The sequence below is a fragment of the Hemicordylus capensis genome, chromosome 4 (genome assembly GCF_027244095.1).
Source record: "Hemicordylus capensis ecotype Gifberg chromosome 4, rHemCap1.1.pri, whole genome shotgun sequence".
Lineage (NCBI taxonomy): Eukaryota > Metazoa > Chordata > Lepidosauria > Squamata > Cordylidae > Hemicordylus > Hemicordylus capensis.
Window position 1 is genome coordinate 277,939,734 of NC_069660.1, and position 26,662 is coordinate 277,966,395.

At 42.1% G+C, this 26,662-nt stretch overlaps 1 protein-coding gene across 4 annotated transcripts in view; it reads left to right on the plus strand.

Annotated features, from left to right (window-relative positions):
- WWP1 (WW domain containing E3 ubiquitin protein ligase 1) overlaps positions 1 to 24,964 on the plus strand; it is a 91,799-nt gene extending 66,835 nt beyond the window's left edge. For all 4 annotated transcript variants that reach the window (XM_053245135.1, XM_053245133.1, XM_053245137.1 and 1 more), the window contains exons 11-24: positions 2,692 to 2,746; positions 2,829 to 2,913; positions 3,026 to 3,154; positions 3,549 to 3,621; positions 3,704 to 3,775; positions 5,205 to 5,293; positions 13,704 to 13,863; positions 17,888 to 18,021; positions 18,112 to 18,252; positions 19,855 to 19,975; positions 20,176 to 20,280; positions 20,569 to 20,665; positions 20,759 to 20,831; positions 22,977 to 24,964. In XM_053245135.1, coding sequence (XP_053101110.1) covers positions 2,692 to 2,746; positions 2,829 to 2,913; positions 3,026 to 3,154; positions 3,549 to 3,621; positions 3,704 to 3,775; positions 5,205 to 5,293; positions 13,704 to 13,863; positions 17,888 to 18,021; positions 18,112 to 18,252; positions 19,855 to 19,975; positions 20,176 to 20,280; positions 20,569 to 20,665; positions 20,759 to 20,831; positions 22,977 to 23,076 — 1,434 coding nt within the window. In that variant the 3' untranslated portion in view covers positions 23,077 to 24,964. The remainder of the gene's footprint in view (positions 1 to 2,691; positions 2,747 to 2,828; positions 2,914 to 3,025; positions 3,155 to 3,548; positions 3,622 to 3,703; positions 3,776 to 5,204; positions 5,294 to 13,703; positions 13,864 to 17,887; positions 18,022 to 18,111; positions 18,253 to 19,854; positions 19,976 to 20,175; positions 20,281 to 20,568; positions 20,666 to 20,758; positions 20,832 to 22,976) is intronic.
- The last annotated feature ends 1,698 nt before the right edge of the window (positions 24,965 to 26,662 follow it).

Here is a 26,662-nt window from a genome sequence, read left to right on the forward strand (position 1 = left end):
CTCACCCTAGCCACCCTTTTCTTCACCTCCCTCATCCCCCCCCCATTTTACTTCTCAGTTCACACAGATTGTACTTGTTCTCTCCTGTATGCTTGCTTTTAAAAATCCCATTTTATTTGATCTTCTTCCCCTTTTGTTGAGTCAGTACATGATCAGCCCGCCCCTCACCCCCACCCCTTTCATTCTTCTTATCTTTCCCTTCTTTTTTCATTTGATCAGCACTGTTGCTTACTTTTGTTTGTTTTCTTATCTTTTGCCTGCCTGCCTTCCTCTGTTCCTCCTCTGTAGTAGTTCAGAACAGAGTTTATGCATGCAGAAGTTCAGAACAGAGTTTATGCATGCAGCACTCCAGCCAAGCCAAGCACTCCCTCTCACTCGCCCTGCTACCTGCCTAGTGTGTTTCACCGGCTGCATACCAGTGACGTCACCAGCTCTCGCTATCTCCTCTCATCAAAGAGACTGGAGAGATTAGCTGGGAGTGAGAAAAGGCTGTCTGGGACTCCGGAGGAAGACAGAGCCCTGCAGCGAAGGCTGCCTGGTTAAAGATTAGCTCCAGGGAGCTAATCTCCAGGGTGTTAAAGGACTGGCATGCTTGAAAAGGAGGGGGTGTTAAAGGACTTGCACAGACCGGCACTCAACCCCCTGGGGACCGGCGGTTGAGAAACTGTGGTGTAAACCACCGGGCTCGCAGGCAACCCCGGTGGCTTACAAGCGGCTAGCCCACTTTAGTAGCCCTCCCGAAGCCTGGGTTTGCGGAGCAAGCACTCCGCAAACCCGGGCTTCCTGATTGTGAGTAGCCGCAGTGCGACTCTGTGCCACAGCTACTCGCGAGTAGACCCCTGGGAGGGAGGCAAAAAGCCACCTCCCAGCTCTGGGGGTCTCCCCAGTATGCCCTGCATGCTCGTGCAGGGCATACTGGAGCTTCTGGGGGCCACACGGCCCCCGAGCTCCCCAGCCCCCGCTGGCTCCGTCACGGAGCCAGCAATCGTGTGGGCAGCCATCCAGGGCTTCCTCCCCAGTCGTGAGTGGGGAGAGCAGGCTTAGCCTGCTCTCCCCCCTCAGCTCCTGAACCCGTGTCTCACTGATCGTGAAACCTGGCTTTTTGTTCTGTGTGCTAACTCATAGTGTGAGCATTTCTACAGTTTACTGTTACAGTATATTGGGAACTCTGTCATGCATTTAAGTTATTTTTAGCTGAACTGATTTGATCCCTTCAGATCTTCATCATTTCAGAAAGCTTCAACAAAGATTAGAAAGACTATATATGATGCCTTCTTGCTAAAATATTAAATTTAGGGCATATTGTCTTTTCATTTACATCTTCAGAACCAGCTAACTTGTGGATTGATTCTATGATGAATATCAGGATGATGTCCATCTTACTAGTTTTTAAAACTTGAAATATAAGTGCCATCTGTGATAACTACAGTTGCCTTGCATTGAATATTTCTGACTCCTCAATATGTGTGTGCACACATCCCTGCACATTTCAGAATAAAGTTAACCTGTTGTTGGGCTTCTATCTGAAATGAAGTAAATAACTCATAACAGAACTATAGCACATGTGCTAACGTTGTCCTGAAGTGTGCAGTACAGAATATATTGTGATCTTTCTCTCTCTAAAATCCAGTATATCTTCTAGATATTTTTATTTTACTTTTATTTATTTATTTAAGTCTGACTCTAATATTATATCCCATTTTCTAAAATCACCCAGATAATCTAGGGCAGCAGCAATCATGCCTATATATGATGCATACACTTCATGTTAACCATTGAGGGCTAGCTGAGATGATCTATGGACTTGTTCACATGATCTAAAAATATATATTTGTTTTGATCGGAAATGCAGGTATAAGTCTCACAAGCCCCTTTGCTTTGTCCTCTCCGTCCCCTTATCTCCTCGGCTGTGATGCAGAGTTCTGATATTGACATTCTGGTTTGTTTAAATCACAGCTCTGTGACTTGTCTGAAGATGTGGTAGTTTAACTATGGTTCATAGACTGCTATGAGAAACCAGAGTTAAATCTATTTTTATTACCTGATCTGTGAACCATAGTTAAAACACCACTCCCAGACTTTGAATAAGCTAAGGAGCTGTGGTTTAAACAGTGCACAAGCTGAAGAGGGAGGAAGGAGGTTATGGGCTTAGAGGACTTCAGGTCACTATTAGTGACTGAACAAGCCATGATTTGTTTGCTCATCTGAAGTAGCTCTATATATGTCTAATGGAGTTTCACAAGGCTTTTTTTTTTTTTTTAAATGGAAGACAAGATACATTATTTGTTCTGATAGCCAAGACTAGCACCTGCAAGCTAACAGGACATCTTGGGGGAAAGGCAACTAACTACATTGGGCAAAAGGGTGGCAACTTCTTCCAACTCTATGTCATGTTGTTCCTTTGCTCACTTCTCTGTGAAAGTAGATAGCAACAGGATTGGCGATTACCATTTACGCAACATCTGTTCAATAAGATACGTCCGGGATAAGACACAAGCCCACCTCTAGCTATGGCATAATAGAAGGAATGTCAAATATGTGTTTAAATGCAGAAACTCCTGTTGCACAAAATAATTTATTAAACATAGAAGTAGTGCTTTTTTGGAGCTTTTCCTTGTTTAGCTGGTTTAACTTATTTTTTAAAAATACATTCCAACATATTTATTTTTATTTTTCCTTTGTTTTCATTAGGCCTCCATGCTGTCCGCAGAAAATGATCCACTTGGTCCTTTACCACCAGGCTGGGGTGAGAAATATAAGTATCTATATGAAATAGCACCCATGTATAGTTTAACATTTGTTTACATTGCTGGTTTTTTTAATTGCAGAACGGAGAGTAGATGCAAATGATAGAGTGTATTTTGTAAACCACAACACAAAGACAACACAATGGGAAGACCCACGGACTCAAGGGTTTGTCTGTGTATATATATGCGTTGTAGTATGTGTTTAAATTAAACAAAATTAAACTAGATATAAAATGACATGCTCTTATTAAATGTAATACATTTTATTTTTTATGCAGTTTACAAAATGAGGACCCCCTTCCTGAGGGCTGGGAAATCAGATACACCAGAGAAGGTGTTAGATACTTCGTTGATCATAACACACGGACAACTACCTTCAATGATCCTCGTACCGGTAAATCCTCTGTGTAAGTGAGATGTTAATGGAAATTCTTATATATTTGTGTTTCTGGCATATTAAATCTGTATAGTTGAAATAATGACTGCAGTGTTTCCTTGACAGAATTGCGTAACTGATGACCTTTTAGGTGGTGTTTGACTAATATGAAGTATTCATAGACTATATCTCTTTAAAAGATTATATGATGAGATTTTAAGATTGACCCAGAAAATGAGACCAAAGCTTGCAGTAGTGCTCTCACTATTTCTGAATTGAATAAAATATATTTAAACCTATAAATTCTTGTAAGCACTTGAATGTATTGTGAAATTATAGCAACCTATAAATTCTTGTAAGCACTTGAATGTATTGTGAAATGATATTCCTTGTTGCATATTAAATTTAGATATATTTTGTTACAGAAATAAAGGACCACAAATTGCATATGAACGCAGCTTCAGGTGGAAGCTAGCTCATTTCCGCTACTTGTGTCAGGTACTGGAATACTGATCAAAATTTATAAAAGTTTCAATGTTTTTTGAGTAGGTGTTTGATGTTTTACTATTTTTTTTTATAGTCAAATGCTCTTCCAAGCCATGTGAAGATCAATGTATCCAGACAAACATTGTTTGAAGATTCCTTCCAACAAGTAAGAATATTTATAGTATCAAACATTACTAAACATTGTGTAGATTAGAACATTTCCATTTTCATGGTACAGCTAGGAAAGGGGCTTATTCTACAACTGTGTTATAGCTGTAAAATTCCAGTGGGTGAATCTTACCTCACAAATCTTTACTTATTACAGTTTAGTAGAAAGTGTGTGTGTAGCTAGTCTCTTCAAAATTAGGACTTTCCCCACAAAACCATTTACCCTTCTCAATGCCCCCTTTGTGGATTTTTCAGAGGGTGAGACCCCTGCTGAGCAAAGAGACACCTTTTAAAGTGGTTGACTCTCTTACAGGGGCGTAACTACCATTAGGCAAGGGGAGGCGGCTGCCTGGGGGCCCCCACGCCTTGAGGGGCCCCCCAGAGGCAAGTCACATGTGAAGTGAGTGTGTGTGTATCAGTGAGGGGCCCATTTTAAAATTTTGTCTCTGGGCCCACTCCAGCCTTGTTACGCCCCTGCTTTCTTATATTTAGCAGAGGAGAGCAACTGGTTCTATCCAGTCCCAGCACAGCATCTCTCCTGTGGCTGTTGTTGGTATTTGTCTTATGTTTCTTTTAGATTGTGAGCCGTTTAGGGACAGGAGACCATTTTATTTATATATTTTTTATTTATGTATTTTTCTGTGTAAACCGCTTTGTGAACTTTGATTGAAGAGCGGTATATAAATATCCATAGTGTATATACCAATAGGAACCAATTATTTGCTCATTGTGTAGAAGAAAGGAATATTTCCCCACATAACCTGCCCCTCACAGTTCAGAACAGGAGTATTGCCTGGGCAATGTGAGGACATGTTTTCTCTCTTGCTGCATTGTGAGGGAAAAGAAACTACTCTTACAATACAGTGTGAGAGTCTAGAAGCGTTGTCCAATATTGATTGAACATTTATATAGCACCTAATACAAAAAGGTCCCTGGGCGGTTCACAATATAAAATCAGCAAAACAGTAGCATAATTAAAACAATCTAAAATACAAACATGTGATCATTCCTCAGGACAATTAGTTGGTTGCTACATTCTCAGGGCTCAAGAAATCTACTTGTCTACACAGGAGGACAGCAACTCAAATTAATACAGCACTTGAAAACAATTGCCTTGACAACATGGTGATGAGTTCATCACTGCTCTCTCGTGTTATTGTAATGCTTCCTTATTTTCTCTCAGTGATGATGCTTCATAGCCAAATCTGGCTCTGCAGCATTGTGATATCATTTCACTGATTTCATGATCCATAATTGGCTGAGACCATGTTTTGAGGGAGAAGAAAATAGTGCTGGAAAAGTAACAGAACATTTCCCATAGCGCTATATAAAATATTTAGATTTAACACTGAATGTATTGTTTCAATTTGTCCAATATTTGTTCTGGTTTTTTCAGTGTTACTGTGTTTTTGATATTTTGTATGTAGATCATGGCTTTAAAACCCTATGACTTAAGGAGACGATTGTATGTCATATTCAGAGGAGAAGAAGGATTGGATTATGGTGGTTTAGCCAGGTAAGTCCTTGTTCAAAATCTTGCTTGAAATAGTTGTAGGATCTATCTTATAGTAAGGGGAGAGAGAATAGAAATCTACCTTGCTATATTCCTATAAGGAATTTAGGAGAAAAAAAGAGGGTAACTTATTTGGCCATTTGGTTGGAATTTGGATGATATTGCATTAAATAAGCTTGATGCTCTGCTGCCACAAGACTCCTTTAACAATTTCCTTTTAAGAACATATTTCTCTATAAAGGCTGTAACTGGGGGCCAGTGAAAATACACAAATTGTGGAGCAGCTTAAAATATGATAGTTTTGGTGACAAAGTGGGGAGGCTGAGTCCACTAAATCTCTTTGCCAGCAAAACAATCACAAAGGGAGCAAAGTTGTGCTCTGAGGAGGCACTTTCTCAGAGTCCAGTCTATGTTCCTTTTGCAGACATTTGACAGCAAAGGGAGAATCCCCACTTCACTTTCAGAATGTTTGAGCTGGGAGGGAACACTTCTACGGAGTTCAGTCTGCCCCCTTTCATCTTTCCCAATTTCCAAACTGCGGGTCACATGGTTTTTCAGTAGTTGTTTTTTTTTTTAAAGTAAGTAATAATTTAACTCATAGCAGTTTGCGCTGGCTGCAATATAGGTGAACCCAGCTATCCACAGGGGATCTGGATAGTGAATTCCGCGACAATTATAAACTCTGTGTTCTTCGCCTCCACAGATCAACTTCGGGTAGAACTCGTTAGCTCCTTGAGATGCCTTTATCCGCCTCCTGCACATGCCCTGCAGTACCTTATAGCGGCAGTTAGGCGTCCTCCTTTCAGTTTCTTTCCGACTTCCTAAGTGATCAGATGTTCGGTTCAGAGCTCCTCAGAATTAATCAAAAATATCTTTTAAATGGCTTGAAATTGGAATAGACAGTGACTACTATTCTCTCTACCCTCAGATTTTGGCAATTATAGTGATAAAATGGATTTTGACTATGGAACAGCTAAACGGTATTGGAGATTTGCATCGATTTAAACTTGTTACGGCAGGATTTATTTGGCTTGGCCCGGGACTGAAATCAACTACTCTTTTGCTAACCCCCCCCCCCTTATTGTAATGCCTCCCATGAGTTTACAACCTCCTATGGAAAAAACACCACCTTTAAAAGGTGCAAAAACTGCAAGGGAAAGCTTCCCTCTACCAACAGGCACAAACCTTGTTTCCTGTGCCTGGGGGATAACCATAGTGCAGCAACCTGCCCAATCTGCTCAGCTTTTTCAAAGCAGACATTAAAGAACCGGGCAGCCCGACTTAAGGTCACCTTGATAGAGGATGCACTCAGCCCGGGAAAATCGACACTGCAAATTCCTCTTGCCTTCACAGTCTACTCAGAAGTCGATACCAAGAACTGCAATTTTGATGCAGTCTAAAATCCCGGCGTTGGGACCGAAAGCCTCGACCTCGAGGGGCGAATAATCTTTTTTAAAGCCAGCTGCTGTGCAGACAAGACCAAAAAGAAAGGGCAAGCCCTCAATGGAGGTGCCACCACCGAAAAAAACATAACATTCATAAGAAAAAGCATCGAGACTAAACCTCAGATAATACCCTCTCCCCTACAGGGTTACAACAAACCAAAATCCCACTGGCGTCTACCTCAATTCAATATCGAACTGAGTCGCTGTATCGCTCTCCCCCACACCAACTCCTCAGCTATCCCCTTCGACGCCACGCTCTATATTGATGTCTTCGATATCAAGGATGGGTGGGCAGGCATTGGAGTCCCATCATCATGAAGCCCCCGAGATGACATTGATGTTGAAGGCTCAACCTACTATGCCCTTGAAATCATCATCAACATTGAACACTTTGCTATCGTCGGCATTGAGATCTTCATTGACATCCAGGCACCCGTCTGAATGAAATAAGAAGACATAGGCCACCCTCGATTCCGGATTCAACTTCGGCCACAATGCCGAACATGGCATCAAAGTGGCAGAAGAGATGGAGTTAGATTCTACTCCAGCACCTGACATTGTGCAGCTCTTACAGTCAGGAGAAAGCACACCATTGACCTCCACATTTAGGGTTTTTTTGAGCCATGGTCTAGATGTCAATGATGACGACACATCCAAACAACATCTCTCAATACCCAGAACCCCTTTGATATTGGGAACAACTCTGTACAAGACCACTCCAGCATTGGGACTATTACCTCATGGGGGTTGGAGTGATTCCATAACCTTATCCACTGAAGAATGTTCTTCCTTTAAACTATGTCAAAAACAAAGGAGTCTGCTGATGCAGACTGGAACACAAGTCTCACTGGATAGACAGGACTTCAGAGATACCTCTGTACAGACTCTGACTCTAGAAGAACCTAGGACACAGATTAGGACAGTCTCTATTCAAGTAAGTTTCCCTCCTTTGCCATCAGCACCAACATGACTGGTACAACACTCGACAACCCAGACCCTACGAGTAGTGGATAACAGAAAAAGGGACGCAATGATCCAGCCTTGTTCTTCAGTGGATAGCATGACCAACAGTCATGCTGCTATGCACTTACTTATGGACGAGCAGATAGACTCCTCTGACGAGGCTGAAAGTTACATCTCTGATTCCTCAGCAGAGGAATCCGAGGACCATGTCCCAGAACCAACTCCAGAGGTATCAACATCACCATCAGTTTCTCCAACGGAGGAACTGAAATCTTATCAGCAAATAGCTGAAATGGCTGAAGTGCTTGGTCTAGACCTCAAGCAAAAAACATCTGACTTAGATGACCCGGTGTATAACTTTATGAAGAGAACTGCAGGACTACAGCCGGTATACTTACCATGCTCCTAGTCATCACCAAGGCAGCAAATTCAGCCTGGGAAGTTGTTCAGACCTCCACACCAACATCAAAACGGTTGGAAACTCTCTACAGGATACAGGAGGAAGACAATGAAGAGCTTATGAAGCATCCAGCACCTAACTCACTGGTTATAGACTGTGCATCTTCATCCAGAGGGGGAAGACGCCATACAACCTCATCCAATAAGAAGGGCTGTAAACTGGATGTCCTTGGCAGGAGAACTTATTCGACTGCATGTATTTCTATTAAAATAGCAAATTACATCGCTTGTTTGTCAAAATTCACACACTCCTTATGGGAGAATCTATATTGACGAATGTGCCAACCTTACCACAGCAGAATTTCAAAAGAAATTTGAACAGACCTTTGTCAGAACAACAACGGCAATGCGTCAACAGCTAGCTAATGCAAAACATTTAGCTGAATCAGAATCTCGCACCTTAGCGTCAGCAATAATGGTGAGAAGACACGCATGGCTGCGTTCAACCACCTTGCAGCAGGATATGCGAGAGCGTATAGAAGTGCTTCATTTTGATGGGAAGTTTCTGTTTTCTGAGGAAACAGATGCCACAATGGAACAGTGGAAAAAGTTGAAGAATACAGCTAAGTTTTATGACCCAAAGATATATGGGTTCTAGATACCAACCTTACCAAAGAAGGCATTACAATTATTGCCAAGGTGAACGAAAAGATTATAGGAGGCCGTATCAACGGTTTAACCACAGGACTTACACTCCTAAGAACAGGCCAAATCAGCAAAACCACAACAAGGCTGCTCAACTGGCTAAGCAGCATCTTTGATTGTAGTCAGAGCCCATCTGCACCCAGCAGCAAAACACCAATAACTACCATCTGTGCAAGAAAAAACATCACCTTGACGCCAGCCAGAGTCACCATCAAACTGGCAAGTCATGCTCAGGCAAGGCACTGTATAACATCAGATCAGTGGGTAGTAAGAATAATCACAATGGGATATGCTATAGAATTCCTGACTCTGCCAGTGTTTATGGGAATAATAATAATAATAATAATAATTATTATTATTATTATTATTATTATTATTTACATTTTATATCCTGCTCTTCCTCCAAAGAGTCCAGAGCGGTGTACTACATAAGTTTCTCCTCACAACAACATCGTGAAGTAGGTTAGACTGAGAGAAGTGACTGGTCCGGAATCACCCAGCAAGTATCATGGTTGAATGGGGATTTCAACTCGGGTCTCCCCAGTCCTAGTCCAGCACTCTAACCACTACACCACACTGGGTCTCCCGATGTACTCCTGAGACACTGACTCTGAAAGAGGAGGTCAAGGAACTGTTGGGGAAACAGGCGATCACGCCAGTGCAGTGGACTCAGTCAAGCGGGATTTTACTCCCGGTACTTTCAGATCCCAAAGCAGGATGGGGGCATACGCCCGATAATGGACCTATGCTGGTTTAACCTGTATATCAATGTGTGTAAGTTCTGTTGATAACACTGAAAACAATCCTCCCACTTTTACACGAAGAGAGGTGGATTGCAACACTGGATTTGAAGGATGCTTACTTCCTGTATTCTATCGGCATACAGGAGAACCACAGAAAATACCTATGCTTCATGGTAGGCACAGATATATACCAATACAATGTGCTACCTTTCGGCCTAGCGATAGCCCCGAGAGTTTTCACGAAAGTGATGGCAATCATCATAGCCTACCTTCAGATACAGGGCCTCTCCAGCTTCCCATATCTGGACGGTTGGCTCATCAGTGCAAAATCGAGGACACAGACTCCCACATCCAGATTGTGACATCACTGTTACAGGACTTGGGAGTGTAAATCAACTGGAAAAAGTCACATCTGCTACCCACAAGGCGACTACAATACATTGGAGCAATACTAGATATGGACGACCAAAGGGCCTACCTACCGGAGGACAGGATAAAACGCATCCAGATAATAATAAAACTGTTTCAGGACGCTCCACTACAAAAAGCCAGGACAGTACAAGTACTTTTGGGCTTGATGGCTTCGTGCACGTTCACAGTTCGCTATGCCAAACTAAGAATGAGAAGTCTGCAGATGTGGTATTTGTCGGAATTTCATCCCAATATAGATCCTCAAGGGAAACTCCTGCATCCAGGGATCTTCAACGTTGGGCCCCCAGATGTTAGTGGACTTCAACTCCCATAATCCCAAACCCCACTGGCCTTTGGTTGGGGATTTTAGGAGTTGAAGTCCAATAACATCTGGGGGCCCAACGTTGAGGATCCCTGCCTGCATCTACCGAACAAGGTATTGGCCTCACTACACTGCTGGACCAACAGCAAGAATCTCCCAGAGGGTGTGCCATTCAAGACTCTGGTGCCCAGACTGACTCTTATGACAGATGCCTCCATGCAAGGCTGGGGTGCTCATCTGTCAGATCTAAGGATACATGGCTGCTAGTCGGCTCTGGAAAGACAATTGCACATAAATTTCCTGGAACTACTGGCCACCTCAAAGGCTCTAAAGTCGTTCCAGAACATCATCAGAGACCAGGTGATTCAACTCCAGATGGAAAATACCACCGCTATTGCTTATGTAAACAACCAGGGAGGCATTGTATCGAAACCAATGTGTCGACTCATTTTATAGATATGGAATTGGTGCATAGTAAGGAACATTCACATAATGGCCATCCACATAAAACAATTCAATAGCAGATGCATTGAGCTCAGGAGCCCAGTACTTCAGCAGCATGAATGGGAGCTGAATCCCCTACTTCTGAAAGACCTATTCACCTCTTGGGGAACACCAACGGTCGACTTGTTTGCAACCACCCAGAACAGGAAATTCAAACACTTCTGCTCAAGGATGGGTCTAGGAGAACGATCTAAGGGCGATGCGTTACAATTTCAGTGGATGCACAATCTCCTTGTACCCACCGTTTCCTCTACTGAACAAAGTGGTGGCCAAGATGCTGCAAAACAGAACCAGAGGAATCTTAATAACTCCCTGGTGGCCAAGACAGCTGTGGTTCCCGCAACTACTCGAACTTGGTGGCTAGAACCACAGACGATTTCCACAGCAGCTGGACCAGATCTTGCAGGGAGGGCGCCAGCTGCTGCATCTGAACCTCGCCATACTGAATCTTAAAAGCATGGTGGATAGATTATTGAAGAAAATATTGCTTAATTACAGAAAAAGTTCAACCAGAAGAAACTGTTGGGCCAAATGGAAAAGATTTTGCGTCCATGCGGATTTAAGAGACTTCTCACCCAAGAACGCAACATTAAAGGAAGTGCTTCTATATCTTACATCCCTGAAATCAAGCAGGCTCGCTAATGTCTCCATCAAAGTGCATATGGCAGCCATCTCAGGATGCCACAGTGGTTGGGATGGAAAAATGGTCTTCATCCACCCTAGATGTAAGGAATTCATGAGAGAAATAAATAATTTGTACCCACCGATTTGGCAGCCAATGGACAAGTGGAGTCTGTCTCTCGTACTGATAACATTAACAGAGAGACCTTTTGAGCCAATGGCTACGGACTCTTTAAAGTTGGTGGCATTAAAGACATTATTTCTCGTGTATCTGCAAAACGCATGAGTGAGCTTCTCGCTCTCCACACAGACGAGCCATATACAAAGTTTTACCCAGACAGGGTAGTGATGCACTTGGATCCAGAATTTAGGCCAAAAATAGTATCAGACTTCCATTTGAATAATGATATAGTCTTACCAACCTTTTTCAGAGATCCATTCTCGCCTTTGGAGCAGGCCATGCATTCTCTGGACTGTTCGTAGAGCCATTCTGTTCTTTTTACAAAGAACATAAGAAATAAGAAAAACCAAACATCTTTTTGTCTGTGTGATCAGCCATCAAAAGGGCCAGAAGCCGTCCTGCCACAGACTATTATACTGGTAAATAGAGATCATAAAGATGATGTATGACCTGTAGAAGGTAGCCTCTCCAGGGTCAATAAAGGCCCATTCCACCAGAGCATACTCTACATCTGCTGCACATTTAGCCTGAATAAGCTTCTGAGACATCTGTATGGCTGCTTCCTGGGCTTCTGACCAGACTTTCGTCAAACATTATGCTTTTGACCTTCGCTCTGCAGTGGCGGCTGAGTTTGGGCGAGCAGTTTTTAAAAGGGTGCTATGATAGCTTGCAGCTCCCTCCTCCTTTAGGGAAGTTCGTAATTCACCCATACTTTATGATTGTCGTGGAACTCATTATTGTCGTGGAACTTCATTATTGTCTTTGGAACTCATTATCAAATAAACAAATTGCTTACCTGTAACAGATGATCTGGTAGTGATTCCACAACATTCATAAAACCCGCTCAGCCATCCCCACTGCAGAACGCAAGCTACTTCCAAGACACCACTAATTGAACAGCATTATGCAAAAACGCTAATCGGCCTTCAAGAAACTGAGAGGATGATGCCTAACTGCTGCTATAAGGTTCTGCAGGGCACGTGCAGGAGATGGTTAAAGGTGTCTTGAGGAGCTAACAAGTTCTACCCGAAGTTGATCTGCACAGGTGCAGAACCCATACTTTATGAATGTCATGGAATCACTACCAGATCTTTTGTTACAGGTAAGCAACCTGTTCTTTTTTGTTCCGCGGGGGAATCGTGGATACTGGAGCATTGAAGTCAATGGGATGGGGGGTGGGTTTATGTTCTTGGAGGCTGGCAAAAACACAGGGAAAATGCAAGGAAAAGGACAAATAAAGTGCCCTATTGTGTTCCATGGGTGTCCAGCTGTCCCGGGATGCTCCTGCTCCAGTTCCAAATTCCCCATTTTTTCTGCAAAAAATTACAGGTGAAAATGCTGTTTAGCCTACTTTCCAGTAGGCTTATGAGACTGCCCGGCATTCCGTGTGTGTGTCCCTATCAACTTCACAATGCCTGGATCAATATGAACCACATTGTGTTCACGGACACATAGGGATACCTCAATGGTGTAGTTTGTAATGAAGCCATCCACCCTGATCCAAGATGGCAGACGGATGAATTTTTGAGATGCAAGTGGGCTAACTTGTGAACTGCCTAACTGATTTGGACAAAATTTAGTCCAGTTGAAGGGATAATGGAAGGAAGGAAGGTAGGCAGATTAGTTCTTATTAGAACAACTTGTTCTGACAAATGAGCCACAAAATGGTGGCCGGAAATGACCTCCAAGGTAATTTCCAGCCGTCTAGGAACCACTGATATGTGGGGGGGTTTTATCAGCAGATAATGAGGTTGGGTGTCAAGACACCTGCAGATAGCGGTACCACATATAGCGAGGTCCACCTGTATTAGGCACTGGGTTGGGCTGAAACAATTGTGAGTGGAAAATAGCTCATGGATTCTCATGGGAGCCCTGGACACACAAAGCACTATGATTTCTGTGGAATCTGCTCTCCACCTTTCAGCCTCATCCCCAATTCTCAGGAGTAACTGTTCAGAGGCCTGCAACAGGGAGAAGGGTTAGGAAATTCCCTTCTGCTCACTTCTCTTCTGCTCATGGTTGTTTGGAGCTAATCTCATACATTCTATGATCATTTTTTGTAGCTCTTGAAGGCAGCTATTAAATTGTGCTTTATTAAATTGTGCTTTAATTTTTGTAGAGAATGGTTCTTCTTGCTTTCCCATGAAGTACTGAACCCTATGTACTGTCTCTTTGAATATGCTGGGAAGAGCAACTACTGTCTACAGATAAATCCAGCATCAACAATAAATCCAGATCATCTTTCCTATTTCTGTTTCATTGGACGGTTTATTGCCATGGTGAGTTTTATATTTTATTGTATTCGATCAAGTATTTGTCAGGATCATTATAAGAAATATGCATTGAAGGAATTGATGTACTTTCTTTTTTGAAGTAGAGATTGAATTGTTTTTCAGCCCTTTGGACAACAGGCTTTTTAGACAATTTAATGAACCACATGGCTTCTCCTGAGTGTGTATCACTTGCAATTCTATCCCTGATGGCTGTGTGGCCTCCAGGGACATATTTTTGGGTTACACAGGGTACTTCTGGAGGCAGTGTGAGGAGTTGAAATTCCTCTTCCCTGCTGCATCACCAGAGTTCAGATAAGAAAGCAATCCATCACATGGTGTGTCTTCCTGCCACATTACCGGTAGGCTGCGTTGCCAGTATTGCTTCAAGGGGTAGCAGTTGCTCCCCCAAAAAATATTTCCAACTCTCTCATCCACCAGACTGGAACTTTACATCAAAGTTTCAGACAATACAGTGATAATACATTATGGTCCTATAGCTTGGATTAACTACCGTATTTTCTGGTAGAAATGCCACATCGGCGTAAACACTGCACTGAGGGGAAAAGGTGATTCTCCCTCCTCCACCAAAAAACCCCATCAGAAATGCTGCATGGCAAAAACGCCGCAGCTAAACCAATTAAGTATGGCCAAAAGGGAGGAGGAAGCAACTCTGTTGCTTCGATGCCCTCTCGGCTGCATGGGGCCTCTTATCGGTCAGAAGGCCCTGCTGTGCTGCTGCTGCTGCTGCGCCTTCTTGGAGGGGAAGTCTGGATTGGCTTGTTTGTTGCTGCTGCCACCGCCACCCTTCCTCCTCCTCTCCCCCCCCCCCCCAGCTTGCTCCTCTTCCAGCCCTCTTCCATGGCCTGCAGCACCACCTTAAAACAGACTCTTTGACACATACCCTGCTCCCCTTCCATCCCTCCTTCTCTATTACCTGCATTGCCATCTTGAAATGGACTGCTGAGCTTGGTCTTGCTGAAGTGTCGTTGCGCCACGTTGTCCACCTTAGTGGCCACTACCTCCTCTTCCTCGGCGGCCTCCTTCATCTCCACTTGCACGTAAATGCTGCATCATCGTAAACATCGCAAGTGCCAACAAAGAACTTTCAAAAATGTATGTGCTGTGGCGTTCCTACCAGAATATACAGTATTTTAAAAGGCCTCTGTTGCTTAAAGAAACTTCATTCACTCACTCTTCTACCCCAGAACAAAAAGCCAGTGTGGTCAGGTAGGTGGGAGACTCCTCCAGCTTCCCTGGAACTAGGCTTCCCTTTGCTTCTTTGCTGGCCAGGAACTGGGGCTGGGTGAGGCCATGTGTGCAGGGAGCTGCTGGGTTATCTCACTTGTAGATTTCAGCTGGCCTGGTACTCATCTCTCTCCTCACCCCAATCTTTGCTGCCCAGTGTTCTTGGGCAGGAAGAGAAAACTAACCTGGAAGGCAGACAGAGAGGTTTAACCTAATCCAAAAGGATAGTATTTTTAAGAGGCATTTGGCCCATTTTCTGAATAATTTTGAAAATATCAAGCAAGCTTCATTAAGAAGGCAAATAAACTAACAACATTTAATTACCTTACTCTCTATAAATATTTAATGTATAGTAAAATTCTTGCTCCCCAATAAGTTATTTGCCACAACTTTACTGCCCCATATTAGTTGTAGAGTCACCTTGGCCAGTACATCTAGCATGCTGAGTACAGCAGGGCAGATCTGCCGCTATCATGTCTGGCTTGTGAGCATCACAAAGGTATTTTGGTTATATATGCTGGAGACAGCTTGCTCGAGTAGAACACTTACGGTTTGATCCAGTGAAGTGCTCCTTGGCTTATCTTTTACTTCTTAGTGACGGAAGCCCTATGCTTCCAAAACTTGGTGGCAAGTTGCATTCATGCAACTAGTTATAACGAACATTTAAACACATCCCAGCTTGTCACCTTTTGTGATGGCAATTTCAGACATCCAAGCTATGGTGGTGTGTCAGACTTTTTTCTTTCCTAAATCCACCTAAAGCAGTGTCCTTTTTACTCTCTAGCTTTAAGCATCAAAATGTCCCATGTCAAAGGACAAGAGATGAAGGGGGAGGCACCATACTGGTGAGGACAGGAGGGCAAAAAAGAACAGCGCAAAAGTAATTTATTGCTGAAAACAGTCCCAATGCGCTTTGAGGATAAGACCTCTTGCTCAGGGGAAAGTGTAACATAAATCAAAATGGAGCTTGGAGAGAAGCTTTGCACTTTGATTTATGTATGCTATACTTTCCCTTGAGGAAGAGGTCTTATCCCCAAAATGTGTCAGAACTTGCTCTCAGCAATAAATTACTTTTGTACCATTTCTGCTTTTTATACTCCATGTCAGAGGACCACACCATCAAAAATAGCTTAGTTTTTGTGTGTTCCTTGCTCAGAATTCATGCATTTCTATTTTCCCCTTCAATGTTTATTTGTGAAGCATTGTCTATATCAGGGATTCTCAGCGCTGGGTCCCCAGATGTTATTGGACTTCAACTCCCATAATCCCTAGCCCCAGTGGCCTTTGGTTGGGGATTATGGGAGATGAAGTCCGAAAACATCTGGGGACCCAACGTTGGGAATCCCTGGTTTATATAGTCACAAATGTGGGTATAGACCATTTCTGTTTTTAAAGCTTATATAACTTTTTTAAATAGAGGAATGCACTGATCACACCTTCTGTTTTTTTCAGCGTCTCAAGATAGACCACATTAAATCAACTAACAAAATTCATACATATAGAGCACAGCATTTAGAAAACATCGATGTGTAGATTGTTGCACAACCTTCTCACATATATTTCATTAATTGTGCAGTTCCCATATATGAACATGTTCTTTTCTGGACTGTACATGTATGTGGAAAGAAAATTGTGGACATAGTCACATGTACAACTCATGCATGTGTTTTGGGTTTATGCACACTATCATTTATGACAATAGTGCATGTGTCTGTTTTTCTTCTTTCCCCCATGTAGGAGGACACCAATGTAAAAAAGGTCCCAATTGTAAAAGACTTTCAAGATTTCTCCTTCAACAATTGGAAGGTGTGTAGGGTAGGGATGTGCCAAAACGTGATTCAGCATCTGAATCACTGGCACAATCCCATTTTTAAAACGAGGGCTTCCACAGCCCCTTTAACAAAGAGGAGAGCAGATGCATAGCTGTTGCTCCTCCCACTCACTGTCACTTCCATAATTCTGGCACTCCTCCTGGATATCTTCATGTGCATGGAGTCCATGTCCATGCCGGCATCACACGTAGGGGCAGCAGGGATGCAAAGATATCCAGGAGGAGCTCCAGGATTACATAAGTGATGGCTAGTGGGAGGAGCAGCAGCTATGGACCTGTTCTCCTCCTTTTTAAACGGATTGTGCTGGTGATTCGGATGCCAAATCACGTTTCGCACATCCCTAGCTTGGGGAGCACTGGGACGTAGAGTCCTTTCCAGTTGTTTCCCCATAGGGTTCCATGGGGAAAATGGAAAGGACTCGACTTTGCAGTGCTCCCTGCATGCCTTCCAAGATGGCACTGGAATGTAGAAGGGTGCCACTCTCTATAAGAGGCTATCAGAACGGATAGGGAATTGGGGATCAGGGTCCTGTGTGGAGGTGCATTTTGGGAATGCTCACCTCCATGAAGTGCCAGCAAGGCTGTATGGATTATTTGGCTTGGGCTATTTGGAGCCAAGTATTGCACAGGCCTAGCCTGAGTATTCTTGGGCTTAGCCTAGCATTCGGTAGTAGAACCACTTGGAACATAATTCATAATCAGAATCTGGCTGTGAGACTGTAATGTGTTCTGGTGGTGTAATCTGTATTTGAAGGGATTATGCACTGAAGATCATGTTATCTATTTTTTATTTACTATTTTCATTTCATTATGTTGGCTTTCTCCAGGCTTGCTTTTATTCCTAAACATCTGTTCTGAGGCCTTTTAGAGCAGTTGTTAGGTTTTCTGCCATGAACAATGCACTTGAAGTTGTTTTGTATGAAATACCAAATTGATTTTTTAAATCTTAAACAGGCTTTGTTTCATGGCAAATTCATTGACACTGGTTTTTCCCTGCCATTCTACAAGCGCATGCTAAATAAGAAACTCACAATAAAGGATTTGGAATCCATTGATACTGAATTCTATAATTCCCTAATTTGGATAAGGTTTGTATGTTTTTTCAGATATTCACATTTTCCTATTTTCTTGCTAAAATGGTTATATGTAGTTAATATATTTTTAATTTTTTCTCCCAGGGACAACAACATTGAAGAGTGTAACTTAGAGATGTACTTCTGTGTTGATATGGAGCTACTAGGGAAAGTTACCTCACATGAGCTGAAAGCAGGAGGCTCAAACTTACTTGTAACTGAAGAGAATAAAGAAGAATACATTGGGTATGGAAACAAAGCAACGGAAAAACCTTATTTTTTCCGTCACTTATTTTTCACATGTTTGAAATGTTAATTTCTACATATGTAGTTTTTGATCTTCCCTCAGCTTATGTTTATATTGAGTGTGTGCATATGTATATGAGAAATCGAGATTAGGGGTGGGCCCGGACCAGTTCGGAGGCCATTGAAAAGGCGTCCTTTGCGCCTAAAGCCCCAGTTCGGGCCGAGACTTTGCAGAGTGAGGAGCTCTGTTTGCGAGCTCCTCTCCTTTTAGAATTGTGGGGCCCTGATCGGCCCGACTGACGCGGGCCTTCTTATGGTGAGGACTCGGGCAGCTGGGAGGGCAGGCGGGCGGCCGCGGCGGCAGTAGTTTGGGCCGATTTGGCCCCTAATCAGGTCGCCCCCCGTGGCTACCTTGGCCCGAGATCGGGCCTTGTGTTGGGCGGTTGGGTGGGTGGGCGGCGGCCACGGCGGCAGTAGTTTGGGCCGATTTGGCCCCTAATCCAGTCGCGGGGGGGCGGGGGCGGCTGGTGTCCTGCCGCCCCAATTACTCAGAAGATTACGGCGGCAAGCAGGAAAGCGGCGGGAGGGGTAAGTAAACCCTCCCGCCGCTCTTAAAGGTACCCCCACACACCCAGTGCTGGACCGCAGTTGGCGGTTCCATGCACACCCCTAATCAAGATAGTGGTGTTCACATAGAATGAGATCTGCTAATATTAGTAAATTTACTTTACATTTTAAATATTAACAAAATATTATTAGTAATTTACTAATTGTATTAGTAAATTTACTTTTTAAAATACTCAGTAGCTTAGTTTTTTAGAGCTATAAAGATACATGTAAAACTTAAGACTTCCACGGAACAGAATTATTCTTGTGCTGAGAATATTTACAGTGATACATCCTAATGTGTGTGCTGAATAACATTGCATGAGTGCATTGGGGGAGGGAGCAGTTTTCATTGACCTTCCCCCTTTTTTCTGCAGCCTGATGTGTCTTCTTAAAATATTTCCTTGAGGGCCCTCAGGGACATATTTTTGGGAGGCACAGAGGGCTATGGGAGGAAGGAGGGATTGGTGAAAATCACCCGTCCCCCACTGCATGTGCAAAATGCATTAGTTTGACTGTCAGGGTTTTTTTTAGATAGGCCTAATTTTGTGATGGATTACTAGTGTCCATGTCTTCAAAGTGTTTTCATTGTGAAAGCTCACATTGCAAACTAGCAGTAATGCATATGATGCATTTGGACAGCAACATCTAAAGATCAAGGTACTAACAAGCAGAAGGTTGCCGGTTTGAATCCCCGCTGGTATGTTTCCCAGACTATGGGAAAAACCTATATCAGGCAGCAGCGATATAGGAAGATCCTGAAAGGCATCTCCTCAGACTGCATGGGAGGAGGCATTGGTAAACCCCTCCTGTATTCTACCAAAGAAAACCACAGGGCTCTGTGGTTGCCAGGAGTCGAAATCAACTTGATGGCACACTTTACCTTTATATTATTCTGGAGTTTGAAATGTATACAAATGTGAAATTGATATAACAGAGTAAGAAGCTGCATCATGTTTTAAAATAAAGTATTCCTCTTTCTCTTACCTGTTTCAGTCTTATGGCAGAGTGGCGGTTTTCCCGAGGAGTACGAGAACAGACCAAAGCTTTCCTTGATGGATTTAATGAAGTTGTTCCCCTTCAGTGGCTACAGTATTTTGACGAAAAGGAGCTGGAGGTGAGATTCTAAAATCATGGTATGAGGTGGTTAGCTGTACAGGAAGAAAGCAAAAAACAATACAACGTACACGTTCAACTGATGCAGAAACAAGCAAGCAGAACTCAAAATGTGCTGCAACACAGTTTATTAGAAAATGTTTAACTACACATTCAATACTAGAGGCCACTATTCTTCTAAACCTTATGGATTTTTTCCAGGTTATGCTCTGTGGCATGCAGGAGGTTGACTTAGCAGACTGGCAGAGGAATACTGTTTATCGTCATTATACAAGGAATAGCAAGCAAATAATATGGTTTTGGCAGGTACGATATATTTACTTGTTGCAAAAATCAGACGTCTTGCATTTTTATTTTAGAAATAAACCAATGGTTTACTTGGGCTTCTGTGAAGTCCTACAGTGGGAATATGTTTTTCTAGAACTCCTCCCCCCACAATGGGTATGTTTTCTAGAGCTCCTCAAATAGTGTAGGTGTGTGCTCTCTGTTCAAATCACAAGCAATTTTTGTTACCCTTTTATCTGACTGCCTCTAACTCTTAATTAGTCTACATTTCAAAGTAAAGAAGTAAACCATTTCATTTTCTACTCTTAGTTCATAAAAGAAGCTGACAATGAAGTCCGTATGCGACTGATGCAGTTTGTCACTGGTACTTGCAGATTACCACTAGGAGGATTTGCTGAGCTCATGGGTAAGCGTATTGCTGTAATTTATATCTTAACAGCCCCTGCTTTATATATTTCTACACAATTATCTCAAAAATATGTGAATCTTTTTTATTCAGGAAGCAATGGTCCTCAGAAATTCTGCGTTGAAAAAGTTGGCAAAGAAACATGGTTACCAAGAAGTCATACATGGTGAGTTGTTACAACAGAATTGCTTTAACCTTTGGTCAGCTTGTTCTGTTTGCCCTCCTGTCCTCTAGAGGGTGCATGTGCACTACTGTTTTTTCACAGTGAAGTTAAAAGCTGCTGTTTGTTTATGCCATTAAGAAAAGCACTTCATGGGAAGATAGGGTAGGGAGATGACTGGAGGCAGTATCATTTCTTTCCTTTGACAGTAGTTTGGTTCAGATTAACCAAAATGGCAAACCATTATTTGATCCTAATTTATTAGGTTCAAATCCTTTTTGTTAGTATTATCTCAGGAAATTCTAGCTTAAATCAAACAGGAAGTGTTTGATTTAGCTCGGTGTGGAAGGGGAGATGGGAAGCGCAATTTTTCAGTCTAACCGACTTTTGTGTTTGATCGTCTGAACTGAGCATGCATTTTGGGGACTGGCAAGTTTAGCTTCCAGTTCCACTACATTCTAAATTCAGCCAGTTTATTTCCAGGGGTGAAAGTAAACTGACTGCAATCAGGAATGCATCTGAGGAGGAGCAAAACTTCCCTAACACACGCTGAGAATGAGATGACATTGGGTCCTCCTTCCCTCTCCCCTTTCCTCCTCAAATGACCTTTTGTGGGTGAAAGTAAATATTCCGCCAGCATCAGCCCATCCTTAAAACAGCATCTTAGAGGGAGAACACGAGTGTGCAGAGGCAGCTGCTTGTGAAAATGTACTGGGCCATTTTGAGAACCCTAAATGAAGGCTCTGGTGTTCTAAAAATGTGGTTGTACAAGGAATCCTGATTTTTAAAATAACCCCAAGAACAGCTTTTCCAAACCCTGCGAGCAGGGAGTTTCTCATCTAGCTTGAAAAATTGCATCTGAGTAGATGGCAGAAAAGAGTTCTGATTCTTGAAAAACCATTTAAAACACCATTAAAAACAGAGCACAAAGTTAAACCCACAGAATAACATTTGTGGACGGCTGGCACCAGGTGCTCTTGAGATACTGAATAAACACTATAGTATGTGAGGGCTGGTTCAGATTTTGAAAATCTGTTCATGTGGGGGGACCTGCATATCCTCTGGGATGAAGCCAGCTATAGCTCTGGCTATAACTGGGAACGCACATTCAGGCCTTACTATAGGCAGCAACTCCACATCTTCTCCATGTGGAGAGATGTTCAACATCCTTTTAGAGACCATTGTTAAGTCTCTCTTTTATATTTTTGTCATATTGAGAAAATGTAGCATTAGTCTATTAATGCATAATGTAATACATTGAAAATATAAGATTTTTCTTCCTCAGTTCTGTTTGTGGTCTGTCTCTTGAATTGGGGAATGGACCGAGTTTGGAAATATTACCTAGGAACAATACATCTAGCGCAATGGAGCATGGTCATGCCAGGAAGACCTACTGCTGTACCCACCAGGCGGTGGGGGATTTTAATGCTTTGCTCCGCCTCCAGAAGTGCCTTGTATCATCTGAATATCTCCTGACTCTCAAGGACATATGCAGGCACTTCTGGAGACAGAGCACAGCATCAAAACTCACTCACTCTGTTCCGTGCTCATGATGCTATATGGTTCTTCAAAGCTTCAACATGGTGTGTGCACATTCTATTCTTCTGAATACTGGCCAGTGTGATACTACACTTGCTCAAATATGTGTATGCTACACACGGGTGTGGGTGGATGGATGCACTTGGAAGTATTTGCTTGAAACTGAATTGGCAAATATATCAAATGGACTGCAGCCTGGACAGATGCAAATGCCAATGTTGAGGTATCCCAGAGGAATAACAGACTCAAGCAAGACTCTTGAAAACAAGATACTTTTTTGGGGGGGGAGGGGGTGGTAAAAATGCAGAAGCACAATGTAACTGGTGATTTTTAGCAATTTTATACCCTCGTGGTTGCACAAGGAAGTGAAGGCAACTGCCAGGGAGGGGGAATTAAGGTTCTAATAGCCTAGCAGTTGGTGGGGATTGGAATGTGGAAAGGAGCAGGGGAAGAATTGAGCAGCTTAATACTTGACCTGTTTCTTGTGCGCAGTGCCAAAAGGGTGCTATCAAGCAGGGAAGGGTTGGAGGGTCCCATTTGCAAAGATAAACCTGTGAAAGGTTTATGAAATGGGAAAATAGATGGTCTGATTTTTTCTCTCTCTCTCTCTAGCTTTAATCGGTTGGATCTGCCGCCTTACAAAAGCTATGAACAGCTAAAAGAGAAACTGCTTTTTGCAATTGAGGAGACGGAAGGATTTGGACAAGAGTAAAAGCAAATTCTAATCAAAGTGATGCTGGCTTTTTCTTCTTTTCTTTTTTTGGACAGACAGGCCGGAGCAACTAAATTGCACAGATAGTTGTATATAAGCTGTTTCTTCTGTACAGTGATTTTTCTGGAACTCTAAAATATATATGTTCTCCGTTCTTCCACAAAGATATGCAAAACAGTTCAACCTTCTCTACTTTATTTATTTTCCCCTTCAGAGACTTGGCAGAGTAAAAATGAAGCAGAAAAAGACTTTATTTAAAAATATATTTGTGTATATAAATACACACTAATGAGCTCTAGTTTTATAGAGCTTAAAAACTTACAAAACGTCACAGCCATTCAGAGGAGTCAGGAATTTCTTCCTTGGCTTTGGTCAGAATATGCGCAGACTGTGTTCTTCTCACTTATGCAATATCTCCAAGGTTATTTCTAATGCATGGCTGTTATAAAAGGTGTTAAAGGCTTAGGCCAAACGTATCCTCACTATGTAGAAAAATGCTGCTGGCTTTTTGAAATGATGGAATGTGATATTCTGTCAGCTTAATTTTAAAGAACTGTACTAGCTGATAACCCTCTCTGCTACGTCTGTGTAGCCAAAGTCATGAGTTAAAGCCTTTATTACTTGCACAAGTAATGTACAATAAGAGGAATGTGATTAATGTTAAGACATTGGTGCCACTGTTCTGACTTACTGTAGAAGCTGAACAGACTATTCTAACTCATTGAGCAGCATTGAAAATTGTTTACATATACCTTGGGTTATTTCCAAGAGGACAGTAGGTAATCTTCAAGGAAAAAAAAATAAAAGATTCTTACATATTCTCTCCTGGTCTGGTATCTTAAAGGTGTTTGAAAAGATATCGGTGATATACTTCAGTTTCATAGGATAAACTAATTTGAGATTTAGGAGGATATAAAAGGTAATGTGAACTGCGCTGCTCATTTTGGCTATGGATCTAGATAAGCCAAATGGAAACACAGTTACATAAGCTTTGCACAAATGAACTAATTTTCTGTTAGTGTTAAAATATTCTCATCCCTTTTTTAAGTTCCTGAAAAGATCCAGATGCTCCTAATTAAGCATCTCTAAATTTTATTCTTTTGTATAGGCCAAGGCTTATTTGTCATAAGTGCACAATATATAGAAACCATTTTAATTGTTTTAGCAGTATTGAGCTGCAAAGATGTGTAATGAGTTCTAAAACTTACCAATGTGAATTATTAAATGCTACTTTTAGCAAATTGTGCTTCCTTAGAGTAACATTTTAAAATTTGCATTTGTATCATGCTTTCAATATTCACTGTAAATTCCATTAAATTTAACTTATACAGTTTTGTACACACATGAAACAGATTTCCTAGAATTAACATTTCTGTAACATATCGAACTGCAAAAACTGTAAATGCAGAATGACTGCTATATTTGCTTTCATTTTCTCAATATAGCAGTTGAATCCTGCCAAATCTTATTTTTCTACATATTGTTACACTTTGTTATTCATAGATATTAACCTGTGAATGCTTTGATAAAAGCACTGAACTAACAGACCTCCAGTCTATCTTGTTAGTTGCCCTAAACATATCAAAATGGTTTAAATATCTTAGATTGCTCTTCACAACAAATGTGAAAAACATCAAAACTGTTTTCCTAAGATATGCAGAAAAGTAATGAAATTTGGAAATTACCTGAATTATTCATGTTAGTTTATATGGAAAAGAACTTTAAAAAGTGTCAATGAGGGAAAAGAAAAAGTGAGTTGTCTAAGAGTGGAGAACTAAGTTCAGTACAACAGAAACACTTTATTAATTTGCACTAATGAATGACTGGGAGAACCATTGCAACAGCTAATCTTGTAAATTGATAATTAAAATAAAAGACAAAGACAGTGCATCGCAAAATGTACTCTGGTAATTATTTGACTTTATTCCTCTCCTCTCAGAAAAGGAAGTTGTAAGAAAAGGGGAGCAAATGAATTTGTCTAAATTTATTCACTGGGCTCTGGAGTGGGGAATGTATTAACGTTAGCCTTATCTTGAAATGACTTCAATTTATCAATCAAAACAAGTGAAAACATATGAATTTAAAATAATAAGACTGGATGGATGTTTGGCTTCTGTGTAGATTTTTTTTATTGTCAAAACTTATTTCTCTTTGGAAATAATATTGCATGCTTTTTAAAAAGTGTAACAAATCAGAAAGTATCTTTACTTATAGAAAACCTGTTAAGAGAATCCACTGAGCCTTCCACAATCTCTTTGTTTCATATTCCTAGTATATGCTATAGAGCAGAGTTTCTTAACCTTGGGCCCCCAGATGTTGGACTACAACTCCCATCATCCTAAGCCACAAAGGCCATGTCTGGGATTGGTGGGAGTTGTAGTCCAACAACATCTGGGGGCCCAATGTTAAGAAACCCTGCTATAGAGGCTATCCAGACAACCAAAAATCTGGGTGAGAGCTATGGGGAATCCCAATTTTTAGTTGTGTTGGGAGCAATTAACTAGGTAAGAGGAGAGAGGGGTGACTGTGTGGGAGATGAGAGCTGGGTAGGACAGCACCATCCTACCCAGCTTTCATTTTACCAAGCCCAGCATTTTACCGTGGTAGGAGGAAAAGCTGTCTATCCTCACACGCAGTCACTTCTAGGGGTGTGCACAAAATTGGTTGGTTCGGGTCTGAGTCGGACTTGAACACAACCTGGCCAGTTTGGTCCAGCTCAAAATTCCCTGCCTCCAGTTCAGCTTTTTTTGGGGTGGGGGGTGGGGGGTGCTGTTTTGTGATCTTGTACTTATTCCATCTGGGGAGCTTCTCCGAGGCCACGGGTGTATGTGTGTGTGTCTCCAGAGGTTCCCCCTCTCCCCGCCAGTCTCCATTATGTTGTAAATCGCCCTGTTCAGGCAGTCTTTGATCCATTTCAGTCCTCACCCCTGCCATGGTGGCCATTTTGAAGGCTGCCGCACATGCCCAATGGGGCCTACCAAACGGGGGTAGTTGGGGTTCAGTTCGATACTGGACTGTCAAACCTGTTTGCACTTTGGATGACAAACCTGTTTGCACATTTCTAGTCACATCTTTCTCCTCCTTCCTAGTTGTTTCTTCACACACAACCAGAAACTGGGAAGATGCACAGCTCCCACCCAAACCTGTGTAGGACATTTGTCCTACCCAGTTTTTGGTTGTGTGAGCAGCGTGTAACTTCTCAGTCTTTCCAGTCATCATAACCTGGGTTCAGTCTTCAAAAGCAGAGGTGCCACAAAAATAGGTAGTATTAATCTGCTGCATTAAACTACCAGATCTCTGGCATGTTAGGATATTGTACTTCAAGGGAAGAGTATGAACTTACCTGGAAAAATTTAGAAGCATGTGGTGGTACCTTTTTCTTGTCTACAAGATTTAGGGGGGGGGGGAGTATCGTGCTCATTATTTTCACTAGTCTCAACACCACTGAAAAGGATGCCCCCATGTGTGTGGCTTTGATGCAAACAAATGGCACCCCTTTACATAAATGCAATCCATCCTGTATAAATTCGCTTAGGTCTAGGTAGCTAGCAGGGGCTGGATGATCACTTGTGTAGGAGATTAGCTC